Source organism: Bos indicus, chromosome 14, assembly GCF_029378745.1.
Source record: "Bos indicus isolate NIAB-ARS_2022 breed Sahiwal x Tharparkar chromosome 14, NIAB-ARS_B.indTharparkar_mat_pri_1.0, whole genome shotgun sequence".
Classification (NCBI taxonomy): Eukaryota; Metazoa; Chordata; class Mammalia; order Artiodactyla; family Bovidae; genus Bos; species Bos indicus.
The window spans coordinates 40365052-40381847 of NC_091773.1; the positions used below are offsets into that span (position 1 = coordinate 40365052).

The window sequence follows — 16796 nt, forward strand, 5'->3', positions numbered from 1 at the left end:
ACATTGTAAAATGAAATGAATAGCAAGTGTTGAATTGCTGTAGAGAAAAAATAAGGTGTTGAAGGTGATTCCTTAAGTCTTGTTTATCATAGATTCTCCTACAACAGGGAACTCGAAGAGCAGAGTTAGATGGAACTTAGGACTTGGGCATGAATTTAGCAAACCAGGATGTTGTCAACACTTCTGCTCTGGGGCTCACATAATAGATCAGAATAAAGATGTGACTTCATTGATGACTTGAACTTATTCTTCAGTTTTCTTCAAGTACTTGTTTTCTGTTTTGGTCTCTCACATCATCTCTCCTATATTGTGTTAGTTGCTCAATTGTGTCCAACTCTTTGCGACCCCATGGACTGTAGCCGGCCAGGCCCCTCTGACCTCAGGCAAGAATACTGGAGTGGGTTCCCATGCCCTTTTCCAAGGGATTGTCTAGACTCAGGGATTGAACCCAGATCTTCTGCATTGCAGGAAGATTCTTTCCCATATGAGCTACCAGTGAATTGTATATTGAGGGGTTTTCTTTATTTTTTTGACACAGAAATAAAACTATGCTCCCAGTTTTATGCAATATGCCATTGTCATTATAACATGTAGGCTTGGCCAGATAACCAAGTGCAAAAAATCTGAATGAGCCTTTCCTGTTTCCATATTTTATTCTCTATGATTGTATTTGTTGTGTGTGGCTGATCATGAGAATGAGATCTAGGCTTACTATTCTTTGGACTCATTTGGGCAGCCACTAGGGTGTAAGGTGTGCCAGCAAATTCTACCTGGTGCTTATCTCTTTGAAAGTCAAATTTTGGTTCTGTGGTATTGACTGACACCACAGAGCTGACCATGGTGTGCTGACTACCTTTCATTCTGATGTCCTCTGCAGAAACTGCCTCTTTGGGAGCCAGGACCTGTGAGGATGATCTTACAGAGCAGCAGTTGAGAGCAACCTCAGGTAATTTGTCTTATTCTTGTCTGTCTTAAATGAATTACGTTTGTTACTTTCATAATCTATGAAATAAACTCTCTGGAACTGCCCTAGCTAGAACTGATCAAATCACACAAAAAATTTAAATCCTATATAGAATATATCAATTTAATATAAAAATTAAATATAGTCAAATTTGGATGCATATGTAAAGGAAATTCCCAGAGAACAAGTAACTTCTGCTGGATAATTTCTCACATCTACATTTATACAGAGTGAAATTTTTTACATAAATGGATGGTTTTATACAATGTGAAAGTCAATAAGCTGGGTATTGTTTCTGCCCCAAGTCAAACAACCTGGATGCTGGAGTTAGTTTTGGTAATGAGTTGATTGGATTTTTACAACTGTGTCAACACAATCACTGGCTCCTATGATTTGCATGCTTATGTGTGTGTTAAAAAATGGAGGTGAGGCCTTTTTAGCTGCATTATATTCACATAGTTTAAGAGGAATTTCATCCATGTTGCTATAATACACCTCACTTATTTCCGCTATAAAATGATCCCAGTTTCCAGATTTATACAATTGGAATAATAATGTCAATACAGAACAAAATATGATTATAAAAAGTCCCTCACATTTATAATGGGGTTTTGAAATATGTTTTAAAATTTCAAGTGAAACTATCCCTCCAATATAAAGTCAGAACTTCCCTCTTTAAAAATTCTTAAAAGTAAAGTTTACCTTCACCTATGCCTATCTCACGCGAAGAGTTGACTCATTGGAAAAGAAGACCCTGATGCTGGGAGGGATTGGGGGCAGGAGGAGAAGGGGACAACAGAGGATGAAATGGCTGGATGGCATCACCGACTTGATGCACATGAGTTTGGGTGAACTCTGGGAGTTGGTGATAGACAGGGCGGCCTGGCGTGCTGTGATTCATGGGGTCACAAAGAGTCGGACATGACTGAGCGACTGAACTGAACTGAACTGAATGCCTATCTCATGAATACTTTTTTATTTATAAATCATTATTTATTTTTCATCTTATGTTACTTTTCCATAGAAAATCAGAATATATTTAAAATAAATTAGCATAAACTCAGTTTATCTTCCTCACTTCAAGCCAATAAAAAAATTGCATTAATGACTAAGTTGAAAATAATAGGGCAAAAATCAAAACTATGAGAAATATATCAAACTAAAAAGAGACCACTACCTGTCAATATATTTGTTTTATAAACAAAGACATCAAAATTTATATCTTCAACCTTTCTGAGAAGTTTTATATTTAGACACTCCCATGCCTTCTGGATAGTTTCATGGAGATGTTCTACATAGAAATCAAATATAACAAATTCCAAATTGAGCTCTTCTCTGCAAACCATTTCTTCTCCTCTTTGATCTTAATTGATTATATCATACCATAGTCCTCATTACCCCAAGTAAGAAAACTCAGAATCATCAATTTACTCAAAATTGGTGGGAACTGTGGGGCATAAGTTATGAGTAAGGCTGATTAGTTCTCTCATTTTTTAGATGTTTCATGCATATGTGCCAAGTCACTTCAGCCATGTCTGACTCTGCAACCTTATGGACTTGTAGCCCTCTAAGCTTCTCTGTCCATGAGATTCTCTAGGCAAGAATACTGGAGTGGGTTGCCATTCCCTTCTCCAGGAGATCTTCCCAACCCAGAGATGGAACCCAAGTCTCTTATGTCTCCTGCATTGGCAGACAAGTTCTTTATCACTAGGGCCACTGGGAAGCCCTTTTAGATGTTATTTCTATACAAATTAGTTATTTTCAGATTTCAACAAATATGGAGGAAGTAGAGCAGAGGTTTTCAAAGTGTGGACTCCTTACAGACAGCATCAGCACGATACAGGAACTGGAAAGAATGCAGATTCTTAGGCCCTATCCCAGATTTAATGTATCAGAAGCACTGAAGATGGGGCCCGGCAGTCTAGGGTTTAACATGCCCTCCAGGTGACAGTGATTCCCACTAAAGTCTGAGGCCCCCACCTGTGTGACTGGTGAGACGCTATATTAGAAACAGTGGTCAGAGAAGTTCTCTAAGGAAATGACAGGTAAGTTGAGTACAAAATAATAAGGAGAAAATTAGGGGAAAGACATTACAGACAGAGGGAAGAGGTTGGTCATATTCTGTGAAGAGAAAGAAGGGTAGTGTGGAGAGAGATGAGTGAAGAGGAGAGCAATGTAAGGTGAAGTCATAAAGGTAGACAGAGGCCTGATCAGTTTAACCACAGTGGAGAGTTCCTATGTTATTTTAAACAAAATAGGAAGCCATGGCAGGACTCAAACAGCAGAATGGCTCGATTTTATTAAGGTGTGCTGAATAAATTATGGGAAAGCAAGAGCAAGTCTTTCCCAGTAATGAGACCACTGCAAGCTACAGGTAAGCAGTTAACAGTACTGGCAATGAAAATGAAAAGAAATAGATGGGTTTACTGTATATAAGATATCCTGGAATTGGAATTAATAGGACTTTCTGATAGATTGGTGTGCATATAAGAAGGAGAAAGAAGTCAGTGATGAGCCTTGCTTTTGGTGAATGGTGGTACCATTCACTGAGATCGTGGAGACTGGGGAGAAAGAGTACGTTGAAGGCTGATCAAGAGCTCCGATTTGACATATTAAGTTTGATATGCCTTTCAGACATCCAAATGGAGATGCAAAATTGAAACCAGTGGACCTGGATGAAGTCATCTAGGGATATCATTATTTTTCCTCAAATCAAACATTCTTTGTGGATAAGAGAATAGGACTTAGGACCAATGCTGGAGACATTCCAATATTTAGATTTGTAATGGAGGAGTCCCCAGCAAAGGGGAATAAGAAAGAACTTTCAGAGGGGTACGGCATCACAATAGTCTGATGCAATGAAATTCAAGAAAGGGAGTTTTTCAAGGAGAAAGGAGTAGTAACTAACATCTTCTGAGCAAAGTCAAGTAAGATGCAAAGTGGCCATTGGATTTCACAGCATGGAAGTCATCAGTGGCTTTGAGAAGAGCAATAGATGTGGAGCCAGGCCAGCAATGGTTGAATAATGAACATGATTGAGTAGAGAGAGAAAATTTAAACCAAAACAAAACAACCCAAACCAGACCAAAACCAAAAAAAACCAAACAAATGCTTCTTTTAGGTTTAATTGAACACGAATGGAGGAAAGCAATAGAGTCTAGACTCCTCTTTTCCTTTTCCCAGTTTTGCTTCCTAAATGGAACTCAGTGTTCCAGGTAACAAGCTCTGCCTGCCTTCTATAATTCCAGCCCTGGGGTTGGTGCTTCTGGAACACTGACAAAAAAGACAATCACTGTTTTCAGTAAGTGTGTACCTATTAGGGGAAGTAGGTAATACTGATTTCCACATGCTAACTTAAGTTGTCTTACACTAATGCACAAGAAAAAGAAAAAAAAAAAAACCTATCCAGAAACACTAATCTTAGTTCAGCATTCAGAGAAGACTTTTTGGAGAAAGAAGCAATTAAAAGAGAGGAGGGACATATGTAGACCTATGGTTAATTCATGTTGATGCATGACAGAAATCAAACCACTATTGTAAAGCAATCATCAGTCAATTAAAAATAACTAAATTGGTGGCTCAGAAGGTAAAGCATCTGCCTGCAATGCAGGAGACCTGAGTTCAATCTCTGGGTCAAGAAGATTCCCTGGAGAAGGAAATGGCGACTCTAGTACTCTAGCTGGAAAATTCCATGGACGGAGGAGCCTGGTGGGCTACAGTCCATGGGGTCATAAAGAGTTGGACACGACTGAGCGACTCACTTTCACTTTCTCTCTAATATAAAAAGAAGCAATTAAGAGTAATAATACTGCTAGCATTTTTAGTACTTATTTTGCATTAAGTTCTGTGCTAATTTTTATATATTATAACAAGTCTATGAAGTAAGTAGCATTAGCTCCATTTTTACATATGATAAAAATGATATTTGCCAAGCTAAACTTAAAGAAAAGATGGGAGTTAAATACAGTGAAGAAAATTCATTCTAGAAAAGACAAGAAACAGAACGGTGTTTCTTATAGAAAGGAGGTAGGCATCAATGACTGTGTGTGTTCATGAAATGTGGTCTTGGACCAAGAGTATTAACATCATCTGGAACTTGGAGATGTAAATTCTCAGGCCTTACTCTACACTACCAGAGTCAGAATTTGTAGGGATAGAGCCCAACAATCTGTGGTTTAACCAGTCTTCCAGGCGATTCTGATGCCCTGAAATTTGAGACTGTTCTCAAGTTAAGTGCCAGGTAGGAAGTGAAGAAAGATGAGACTGGAGTGATAGACAGAGACTAGCTATTCTTGCCCTGTTCAGAAGATTGAGCTTTTTCTTTGTGTAATGGCAGTCGCTGAAAGATGTTACATAGAGAAGTCAGATTTAAGTAGGTCATAAAAAGGATAGATTTTGAGGGAGTAGAGCTGAACAGGGAGACAAAGAAGGGGCACAAGAAGGAATTCTTATAAGCCAAGTGTCTAGAATTGATGCTCCATGTGAAAAACTAAAGATGTTTCAGTTGCTATCCTTCGCTTTCTCTTTCAGTTCAGTTCAGCTCAGTCGCTCAGTCATGTCTGAGTCTTTGCGACCCCATGAATCGCAGCACACCAGGCCTCCCTGTCCATCACCAACTCCCGGAGTTCACTCAAACTCACGTCCATAGAGTCCGTGATGCCATCCAGCCCTCTCATCCTCTGTTGTCCCCTTCTCCTCCTGCCCCCAATCCCTCCCAGCACCAGGGTCTTTTCCAATGAGTCAACTCTTCGCATGAGGTGGCCAAAGTACTGGAAAAGTTTCAGCTTTAGCATCATTCCTTCCAAAGAAATCCCAGGGCTGATCTCCTTTAGAATGGACTGGTTGGATCTCCTTGCAGTCCAAGGGACTCTCAGGAGTCTTCTCCAACACCACACTATGGGTTTAAAAAGTATGTGGTGGTTTCCTTAGAAGACTCAGAGGGTTCCCAAACCCAACTGTATAATAAAGCAGTAGGAACAAAACTGGTGTTTAGATCAGAGAGAGAGCATGAAGCAGATTTGGCGTCTCCTGCATTGCAGGCAGATTCTTGACCAGCTGAGCTACCAGGGAAGCCCTATAACAATGCAAGGGGAAGTTAATTGTACCGTTGTGAGACTATAAAATTATTTTGTCTTCTTCCTATTATTTTGAAATGTTTTATCATTTATTTGAAAATCAGGAAGTTCTACTGGACCTAATGCATGTTTGAATTATATCATAAAATTTAACATATGAATACTGTGTTTTCCATGAGGCAAAATAATTGAAATATACACAGTGGGAATATAACTATTTTATGAAATGCTACACTTTCATTATTATTACATATAATATATTGAAGAAATTTATTGATGAAAATGAAAACTGCTTTAGCATCTTTATTTTGGAATTTTCTGTAATTTCCCTGAGTTCTAAGACATCCCTTTAATATATTTCATGCTGTATACTTTTTTCCTTTTTTCATAAAATTCTCTTCCTTTTTTCATAAAATGTAAGCATCTTACATTTTACAGCATTTTACAGTTGAGGAAATGTGGTACTTGAAAATGAGAACGTAGCCAACTCTTGCCCTTCACCCCAAATCCAACCTACATGGTTTTCTAGGGGAAAGTGGTTTCTCCACCCTTAATACTCTTGACTGTAAAGCCTATTTATAAAACGAATGTCAAATTTATTTCGAAAACTCTCCTGAAGAACGAAAGTGACCTTTTCCTCCTGACTCGGAGGAAACTTTATGGCGTACAAAAGTTACCCTTTGATTCTTTTTTGCCTGATTAAAAATTCGCCAAGTTCTATGGCTCCAAAGAGCCCTACCTGTAATAAACAGCTTTCGCCTTGGAAACCACAAAACAGGTCTGAATTGCTGGAGCATTAGAGCTAATTGCCTGCCTACTTCAAAGGAAGAACCAGAAAAGGCGGAGGGGCGCCCGAAGTCACAGAAGCCGAGGGAGTGCGGGCAAATCCACCCTGGAGGTTATGAGCTGTGGCTTGGAGGAGCCGGGCAAAGTTATGGCCTCAGAACTGCTGTTTGCGATTAAGTTGATGGGGAGCGTCTATCCCACAATCTCTCCCCGCTGCTGACACAGAGTCTTTGTTCACATTCAGATTTCTCAAACTGTTGCCAGGGTCAGGCTGGGGTCAGACACCACCGTGATGTATAGAAGAACTTGTCTGGGAATTTCTCTCACACTTAAGACACATACCAGAGGATCCTGCAGAAACCGTCTGATGAGACGCAGACCGTACTGGAGTTTCTCTTTTCGTACCTTCATAATTTTCGTTTTCTTCTCCTGACGCGCAATGTTTTATGAACAGGAGTGGCGCTAGCCCTTACCATTTTATGTCCCCTCAAGATAAGGACGCTCAGTAGCACTCTGACGCTTCGTTTTCCAGCCCTGGGGGGAAGGTCTAGTAAATCCGCTCCCAGTAGTCTCGCACCCCTTTCCTGGGACGAGTTTGAGAAGGAAGTGCCACGGGCTGTCGCGTAGGTCGCAGGCCTGACACTGGATGGTCGAGTCACGTGTGTGGACTTGGGAGGGGAGAGGGGAACACCACCTAATCCAGTTATGATTTCAGCCTCCCAAACGGAGCCAGGCCACGGTCCCCACCCAGCCTGGCCCCCTGCTGGAAGGAGGAGGTCTGGGTTTGATCACCTCTTATCACTGAAGGGTAGGGCCATGAGAAGGGTTGATTCATCTTCAAGTACAATTTTCACGTGTATTTGCCTGAAAGGGAAGTTTCCCCCGAACCCTCCAATGACTGACCTCTCCCTGAAGACCTCCCCTGCATTTTGGTGCAACACGAAAGTGTATCTATGGAGTCAGTAGATTTGCATGGTGCCTTTGAGGACTTCCGGTTGAAATAAACTCTGATTTCACATGTTTTAAACATCCTTGTTTTCAAACTTGGAGTCTTTCTTTGGAGTTTCTGCCATTGAGCCCAGAACCAATCCCCCTCCTGTTGTCTTCTGGTCTCTAGTGGTACAGCATGGCTGGCAAGTGAAACACTAAATAGCAATTTTTTTTTTTTCTTTTTCTTTTTGGTGCTCAGCTGCTACATATGACAGTGGATATTTCATTCTGCTGTCAGAACATTATTAAAAAAACATGGGGTGTGGAGAGGGCCACGATTTCCCCTTTCAATCACTATAGCATTTGCAATGAAAATTTTATGCAGTGTGTAATTTTCAGTTAATGCTTGACACTTAAAATGTCCAGAGTCGCGTTTTGTACGGTTCTTGAAGGGTTAATTGTATCATGTTCTCTGCATAAAAGCTCTGCTTATCAAAAGCAAATAGAAGAGTGTATGCAAATGGGTGTCAGTGACCTTTTGCCTTTCCAGGGTTAATTTATATGGTCATTAAAGATTTTATGAAATTGAGGAGCCTGGTGCTTCAAATCCCATTTTACCTTCTTCTCCTAATTTATGTAATTCCTACCTGAACAGGGGAATAGGATTTTTATTTTTTGTGCCGCAATGAAAACAGCATGCCATGCTGTGGGGAGTTGCAAGTCTGGTTATCTGGCATTACTCAGATTGCTAAAAATTCATTAAAATGTGACATCAGCACAGTGAGAGACAAATGATCGCAGGATGAAAGAGAACAGTGGGCCTTTCACGGATTAGTGCTACACTGACCCAGCATAGAGGCTAACTGCATAAACAGATTAATCCACCAGCAGCGGCGTAGCTAAGATTTACAGAATAATTAAATAGGGTTGAGTTACTATGAGGATTTCCATGTAATCTAGCTGGTGTGAAACCCATGAATGAGGTGTGGGGTGATGTGGTTGTCATAGAAGAAGTATACCTTCTTCTGTCCTACACTCCGTAGAGCTCCCCCTATAGAAAAAAAAAAAAAAATCCCAGGATAACTGAAGTTTTGTGATCTTACTCTGACAAATTCCAAAGGATTCCTCTGGGGTCTAAGGACTGAAAGTTGAGAGTAACACCTGTCTTATATTTAACCCATCATTATCACATTATATTATGAAGACATTTTTCTGAGAATTTGCTTCCTTCTGCCATTTATCCAAATCCATGGAGAAGCGGGTTCATGTAGTTTCGAAGGCTCTACTATTGAAATTACAAAATCGCCTCGCATTCATTTTTAAATCTTTTCTAGCTCAAACCGCATTTCTTTGAAAAGACTTCTTTTAATTTAGTATGGGCACATTTTCTCAGTGGAAATAAAAGAAGTGGCTTGAGATAAAAAACAAACCCTGCATTGGTAGAGCCAGCAGGTTCTAATAGTGACTTTTGAATAAATTCATGTTCTTTTTTGAGAAGGAATGTCTGCAAATGATTCCTAAGTAACAAAATTTTTAAATGGTCACATTGTTTATTTTCGGGTGTGTGTTTCTGGGGTTTTCCATCCTACTGACTGGTGTGTATTTCTTAGCAGAAGAACAGAATGAGGAGGCAGAAGGAGCCATTAAACCTATAGCCGGGGCTGACGAGGATGAGAAAGACACGAGTGAGAGAGACAATAGTGAAGGCAAAAACTCTAATAAAGACTCCGGTAAGATGCTAGTATCTTTCACCTTTCCCTCCCCCACCCCATCCCAGCGATCAACCCTTCCTTTGCTGACCCACCCCCAGCTTATTAAAAGCTTTTATTCATTTTAAACTGTCTGAACATTCCCACTACTATTCATTGCATGTGCATTTTGCATGTGATTTCTATCAGTAGCCTCCCATTGACCTATTTTTAATCATAACCATCTGACAGAATAGATGTGGATAAGTTGAAGAATATTGCAGGACGACCAGCGAGATTATTTTTTAATCAAATCAGTTTGTGTGCTTGTAATTTTTTAAGCGCCTTTCATTAATCTTAGCTATACTTGTGATTCCTCTGATGGCATATTAATTTTTCATAAGCATGGGATTAGATATCACTTGAATTTTTTCATTCAATCATATGCACCCCCCTCCCTCCCTAAACCACGTAACCCTAAAAATAAATGTTATTTTTCCTTGCTTTCTGTTTTTTTTTTTTTTTTTTTTACAACTTACACTCAGGAATTTGCCCTTTTTAAGGGCATCTATTTGAGGCATTTCAAACAAAATCCAGTGAAAAAGTTTACAGATGATTCAGCCTAAGAAGAGGAAATATCATTGAGAAGGGATTAGGTGCTGGGTAATTTTGATCTTCTAGAATAGACAAATCCCAGTAATGAAAGCTACTGTCTTTGAAAACAAACCTTCGTGTCATGACATTTACTTGTGCACAAACAAACCCTAGGCTAGCATCTGGTGTGGATACCTAAGGCTTTTTCTGTGTTTGATTTGGCAAATATATGACTTCATCCATGCTTTGTATGTATGAGATGGAAATCTATGGTTGCAATGAATATTACATTGGCTACTTTTGCTGCACGCTATACCTAGTTTTATTATGTTGGACTCATTGAAGCAGAAGAAGTGCTGAAACGGGTTCAAGCCTATTCGTTTCAGGTAGTCATCTATCTTTTCCTGGAATTCCAGTGACAGCCGCATCTAAAGAAGCTTGTTTTCGCTATGAAGACATTGACTTGTGCAAAAAAACATCATTTTCACGTGCACGTTTATTTAAATCTGAACTATCCTGCATTTGTAACTCAGTCTTTGCAGATCTAAATTTTCCATTCCCTTTGCAAATTATTTGAAGAGCCTCCCTGCTACCCACCCCATACCCTTCCATGCTGAATTTTTCTCCAGAATCCAGTGAAAAAAGTACCATTTAAATTTGCATCTAGCATATAGTGGCTAGCATATGATTCTAATTTGATTTTAACAAAGAGGATCTAAGGTTGGTTTTGAGCCTAAAGAATGTACAAAAAAAAAAAAAAAAGATCCCCTAGCTGTATAATAATACAGCTCCTGGGATTACTGACAAGGTATTTGAAATACCTTGTGATCAGTTAAGGTCAAGGGCAGTGCCATCTAAACTTCATTTGGAAAGAATTGGAAATAGCAAGGGAGTCAGCTTAGGTCTAGGAGGATCTCATGAAAGGTAGCTGCTTGACTACTTCAGGAAGGCCATGATTCTCCCTGCCTTCAGTAGTGATTTTCTCACAGTTGTACCAAAAGAGACTGCAGGGTATGTTCCACCCCTAACCCAACACATGCAGAAGAATGTGTCAAACACACAGCCCATTGGTGTTTGTTGAGTATTCATGTAATGCTTAGGAATGTGACATTGTGCTTGGTTTTCAGTAACTAATACCTTGTAAAGGATGAGTTGTGGGAATCTTTTGAAAATGGCTCCAATCTCATCAATGAGTAAGGAGTCTTGCTTGGAACATACCACAGATACAAGGGCTCTATCTCCATCAGCTTGGTTTACTGGTCTACATAAATAATGGGCTCAATCACTCCCTAATGGCCTGATGAGTTATTACGCTTTCTTGGGGATCTCATTGTACCATCTCATCAGGACTCAGGCATGTGAGAGGATACAGACTGTTAGATAATGATAGTTTTCTAAGACACATTTTTAGCCCTACAGGAATGCCTCTCCAACTACATCTATAGGGATAAAAATGTACTTTAGCCAACTCAAAGGAATTACTGAGATGCAAATGTTTAGCTTTGAAATGTCCCAGACATTGACAGTTCTTACTATTGACAACTCACATGAACATTTTTAACCCCCTTGGTACATTTTTATTTATTTATTATTTTTAACTGGAGGATAACTGCTTTACAATGTTGTGTTGGTTTCTGCCATAGATCAACATGAATCAGCCATAGGCATACATACACATATGAGAAACCGACAACAAACATTATTTTCAATGGTGAAAAACAGAAAGCATTTCCTCTAAGATCAGGAACAAGACAGGGGTGCCCACTCTCACGTGAACATTTAACAAAGTTTTCTGCTTTCTACATTGAATCTGATTAGGTGAAAAAATTATTACATGGTTGTTGTTTTTTTTTCTTGTAAGTATTTCTAATGATTATCCACTTATGTGTATATTGGTTTTCTCCCTGATGTCAATTATAAATGTCAAAAATCCTGGCAAATTTATACATTAATCACTATCTGAATGTGCTAGATGGGAAAACAGTGTGACCTCACTTTAACACAGAATTTTTTAGACAGGAAGGAATTAACACATGTTAGGAAGAAGGTGTTTGTATAAGCTGTTGTACTTTGTTGCTGACATTAATCTCTAGGACGGGAGCTTTCAAAATGAGACTTGGCAATATGCAAGTTATATTTGTTGAATATTCATTCATAATAGAAAAGCCTCCTAATGCCTCATTTATATTGTCATTTAAATCTAGTGCCACTTTAGATTAATTATAATCCAAATTATAGCTCTGTGCACTACAAGAATTAATATAGAGTTTATCCAGATTAATACATTTGCATTGAAAATGTAATATGTCTCTGCCATGGCTAAGGGGACCGCTTTTTAATAAGGGAGTAAACATGAGGAAAGATGGAAATTAACCTTCATTACTGCAATTAAAATTATCCTTTCATTCTAGTCTCATTAGAAAGAATACTGTACCAGTCATTATAATTTAGGCTTATTTGGAGTTGAATAACATCTTGTGTTATATCCAAGTTTTACAGTATTCAAACTTTATCAAATACATTGATTCATAAGTAATAACCCAGGATTTTGCTGTATTTTTTTTCAATATTTGCTCTGAATACATATATGTTATTGGATTTTCCTCAGTTGTTATGAACATAAACCATTTTACAACCTTCTGTATTTTAGGGATTGAAAATTTATTAAGTAGGTGGCATCTGAATTGAAATGAATTATGTCATTTTTATATTAGCAATCTCATGCAAGTTAAATAATCCCATAACTGACAGATAATCATTGACTCATCTATTTGGCAGTGTTTATTTGCAATTAGACTTCATTTTTTTAGTTAAAAGTACATTAAAATGACATTGTTTTTTGAAGATAAATTATGATCTCATTTCAAAATTTTGGTAACAAAACAGTGTTCATTTCAAGTAAAGTTGTAGACATAAACTATGAGTAGTCAGAAAACTTAAAACCTTCCTAAAAAGTAAGTAGCCTTTATTTAATATATTTCTAGAATAAAACAATTCAGAAAAAGACCCCAGATTTGATTTCCTGTAATTCACCAGGGAGGCAGTAATACCTAAGGTGGTACCCCTTTTTGTAGAAAAGGCATACATGTATAAATTGTAAAGTCCCTTATTTTTGCAAATAATCATGATGACCTGTGTTCGCTTCAAGAGTCTGTTTTTGTCATATGCTGTCGCATCTTAACATTCTCTGCTGCTGCTTCTTATCAGTAGCATGTATTTCTGAGGTGCCTAGATAGAGTTTGGGGGTCTAGATTTTATAACTTCTTCTCAATTTAAAATAAAATGGTCTTTAGGGAGCCCCTAGCTTACATTAAGATCATGGTTTAATTAACTTAATTAGCCAAAAAATATTGAAGCTGACACATATATAGGGTAGAATATTATATCCAGCAGTTACCACAATGGTTATGAAATAGTGACCCTAAAACTTTTCTTGAGGCAGCATAAATGTCCCTAAATTCAAAAGCAATTATATTCTTGATAATATGAATATACATTAAAAATAATATGATTAATTATATCAAATACTTACACCAATGTACAGTCTTAGTAAAATGTTTTAAGCCTTGAAATCAGTTTTTTTGATCCTTATAGTACTAACATTAGAAGATACATACTTATAAAAATAAAGCCATAGCTATACATTTAATAGATTTAGAAGTTTCCAGAAGGTTTATTCTTTCTGATATTCCTAAAGCCTGCAAGCAACAAGAATTATGGAAATTCTCTTTTACCTTCTGTGTGACAGTCTTTGATAGCATATGGAATTGGACCAACCTATTATTTGGTCATGTCAGATTCTACCATGTACACAAAAGAATGATAAGGGAATATGACATAGTATTATTCTCTTAAGGAAGCATATTCTTCCTCATTATTAAGGAACTTTAAAAGAAAAATTTTCCAGTCTCACAGGGAAAAAGCAACTGATAGACACTCGCTGATTTAAATGACAATCATTTTATACAACTTGATCTGTCACCTTAAGCAGTTTTTATTTGCCAACCTTATATATCCCATTGTTTTCTTGTATTTGTTTTTAATACTTTTAAAACAATAGCACAAAATATATTCTGCTTTGAGAATTTTCCTTTTAGAAGAAAAAAATTTTTGATACCTGGATGAATTATAAAATAAACATTCTTGGTTTTGAGATATCTTTGGATATGAAATACTTGGATGTTGTTTAATCAGTGTGATAAAATTCTTTAGTTTATCTCAGATTTAAATCATTCAAATGTAACTATAGTAAATTATATTTTCAAATATCTAGAAAGAATCTAAGTTTCTCTAATATATCTGTATATATAAGACAAATGTACCAATTCAAATAAAATCTAGTGTTTGCAAATCTATCAATAGAAATAAGTCTCAGTGCAATTTGTTTGAAATTGTAGCACTAATTCTATACCTTTCACAGACCTCAATGGAATAACATTATTGTCATTATGTCATTTGAATTCTATTTTAATTTTGGTCTCCTTAGAGTCAGACTTACTTTCACATTTCTTTCAGAATTCAAAATTCCTAAAATTATTTATATGGTATAAAACATGCATCTCCATCCAGGAGAGAAAAAGAATCTATTTTGGGGTTCATTTTTATGTTGTTTTCATAACATCCTTGACCTTATTTTTAAATTAAAACTGGGTTATTTTGCAATAAAGTATAATTTGTTCATTTATATGAACCGTATGTGGATTGGAAAAAAAAATCAAGATAAATCTTCATGCACAGCATACAATCAGATTACGCCTAGACTCTATATTTACGCGGGGTCTGATAGCAATCAATGGTTTAGCTTCATTGCATTTCAAGATGTATTTGCACCCAGTTGTCCAGTGATAGTGTCCTCACCCTGGAAATAATTTAGTTGCAAATTGACTGGAAGATGGTGAAAATTGAAAGTTAAAATTAGAAATACTCATAATAAACAGCAGAAAAAAGGTCAGATGATGCCGTGCTATGATGAGATTGGAATGGCTGGTAAATGAGGTTTTGTGTTTGTCGTGAGATGTATGTGACATGCCTACCCAATGTCGCTGTAATATCCAGCCTCACAGAAGAGATTATCGGGAAAATTGATGCTGGAAAGAATTTTCTGTTAGATTGGGAAATTAGAATCACACTCTATCCTTTGATGTGTGTGAGGCTTCTGTACATTACATTGCTCATCTAGGCAAAATTTTAAACCATCTTTAACACCGAATATTCAGATTAACCTCATAAAACAATTGTCTTCTTGATTTGGACTACAATGTCATATGCATAGCCACCTGCTGAAACATCTAAAGCCAAGGATAAATCACAAAAAAGCAGCAGTGGATACATAATGTATAATTTTAAAATCCTATATTCACCACATAAAAGCATTGGTTTCATTCGTGAATTATAACTGGTCAGCCCTTCTCAGAATTTTAAGTGTTTTTAGTGTCCTAGAATTTTAGAAAAAAAAAATAGGTAATGAAACAGTTCCAAAAATAATTATTTTCTAAGTTAGCATTTGTGAATGGGAATAGATTTACTTTAATGTGATAAAGGTATATTGAGACAGCAGAGGACATGTGTCATTGATCAATCTTTCATGGTCACTGAGGGTTATCTAAACAGGAGACAGAAGTACATTTTAAAATACATTTATAAAGTCCACTTGGTCAGTGGACAAAAAGAAGTGTGTTTTTGCCTTTTGAGATTAGCATCATTTACAAGTGCTTGCCCCTCCTTCTAGTGATTCAGTGGACTTAGAGCTATGCGAAAGACATCATTTTTTCTGATTTTGATATTGTCAGTCTTTTAAGATTGAGATGTTCTATTCTCTTTTGGGGAATCAGGAGTAATCACACCAGAAAAGGAGCTAAAAGTCAGTGTGGCAGGGGGAACCCAGCCACTCCTGCTGGCAAAAGAAGAGGATGTGTCAACAAAAAGATCAAAGCCTACAGAGGACAATAAATTCTGTCACGAACAGGTACACATGGTTTGTTTTTTGTTTTTTTCTCCTTTTGCTGTATAAACATATTTTTTTTTTTAAATTGTTGCCCTTGATCATTTTAGAGCCCCCAAACCTTTCCATGCTGTTGAAATGTATGTAGACACTGTAATTGGCAAGGTAATTAACTCTTGGTCTGACTTCTAATGCTCCAAAGTCATCCACATCTGTTAACTAATAGGAGTCATGTTTATTCAATATTTTCCAGTTCTATCAGTGTCCTTATTGTAACTACAATAGTAGGGACCAAAGTCGTATCCAGATGCACGTCCTGTCACAGCACTCAGTGCAGCCGGTCATCTGCTGTCCCCTCTGCCAGGACGTCCTTAGCAACAAGATGCACCTCCAGCTTCATCTGACGCATTTGCACAGTGTGTCTCCGGATTGCGTGGAGAAGCTGCTTATGACAGTAAGGGAACCAAGTCTTGATGCATGTGTGCCATAATCTCTGAAGGTATCAACATAAAACCTGTCATTATTGTGTGACAGAAATGTATTTCTTCTGAGTGGCGACAAGCTCTTGCTGACCGTGTCGTAGAAATCACAAGTAAAGGCCCGTTTGTTTCTCCTGTGCCTTGGAAATAAACCCCAAATGTGATACAAGGCACAGCTGATTCAACAACACAGATTTTGCAGCCTTATTCTCATACCTATAATGTTAATCAAATGATTCCTATGGGCACTAGGAGTTTCATCTTTGCTTGGCTATCATTTCTGGGCTACAGAAACCTTCAAGCTTATTTTTTTAAAAAAAGAAAAGTAAAGAAGAATAC

General features: G+C 37.5%; 1 protein-coding gene across 1 annotated transcript in view; it reads left to right on the top strand.

Annotated features, from left to right (window-relative positions):
• The window catches only part of ZFHX4 (zinc finger homeobox 4), a 205237-nt gene that overhangs the window by 168856 nt on the left and 19585 nt on the right, over window positions 1-16796 (top strand). Inside the window, 4 exon segments of the mRNA XM_019973761.2 lie at window positions 878-946; window positions 9369-9485; window positions 15869-16002; window positions 16232-16432. Coding sequence (XP_019829320.2) covers window positions 878-946; window positions 9369-9485; window positions 15869-16002; window positions 16232-16432 — 521 coding nt within the window.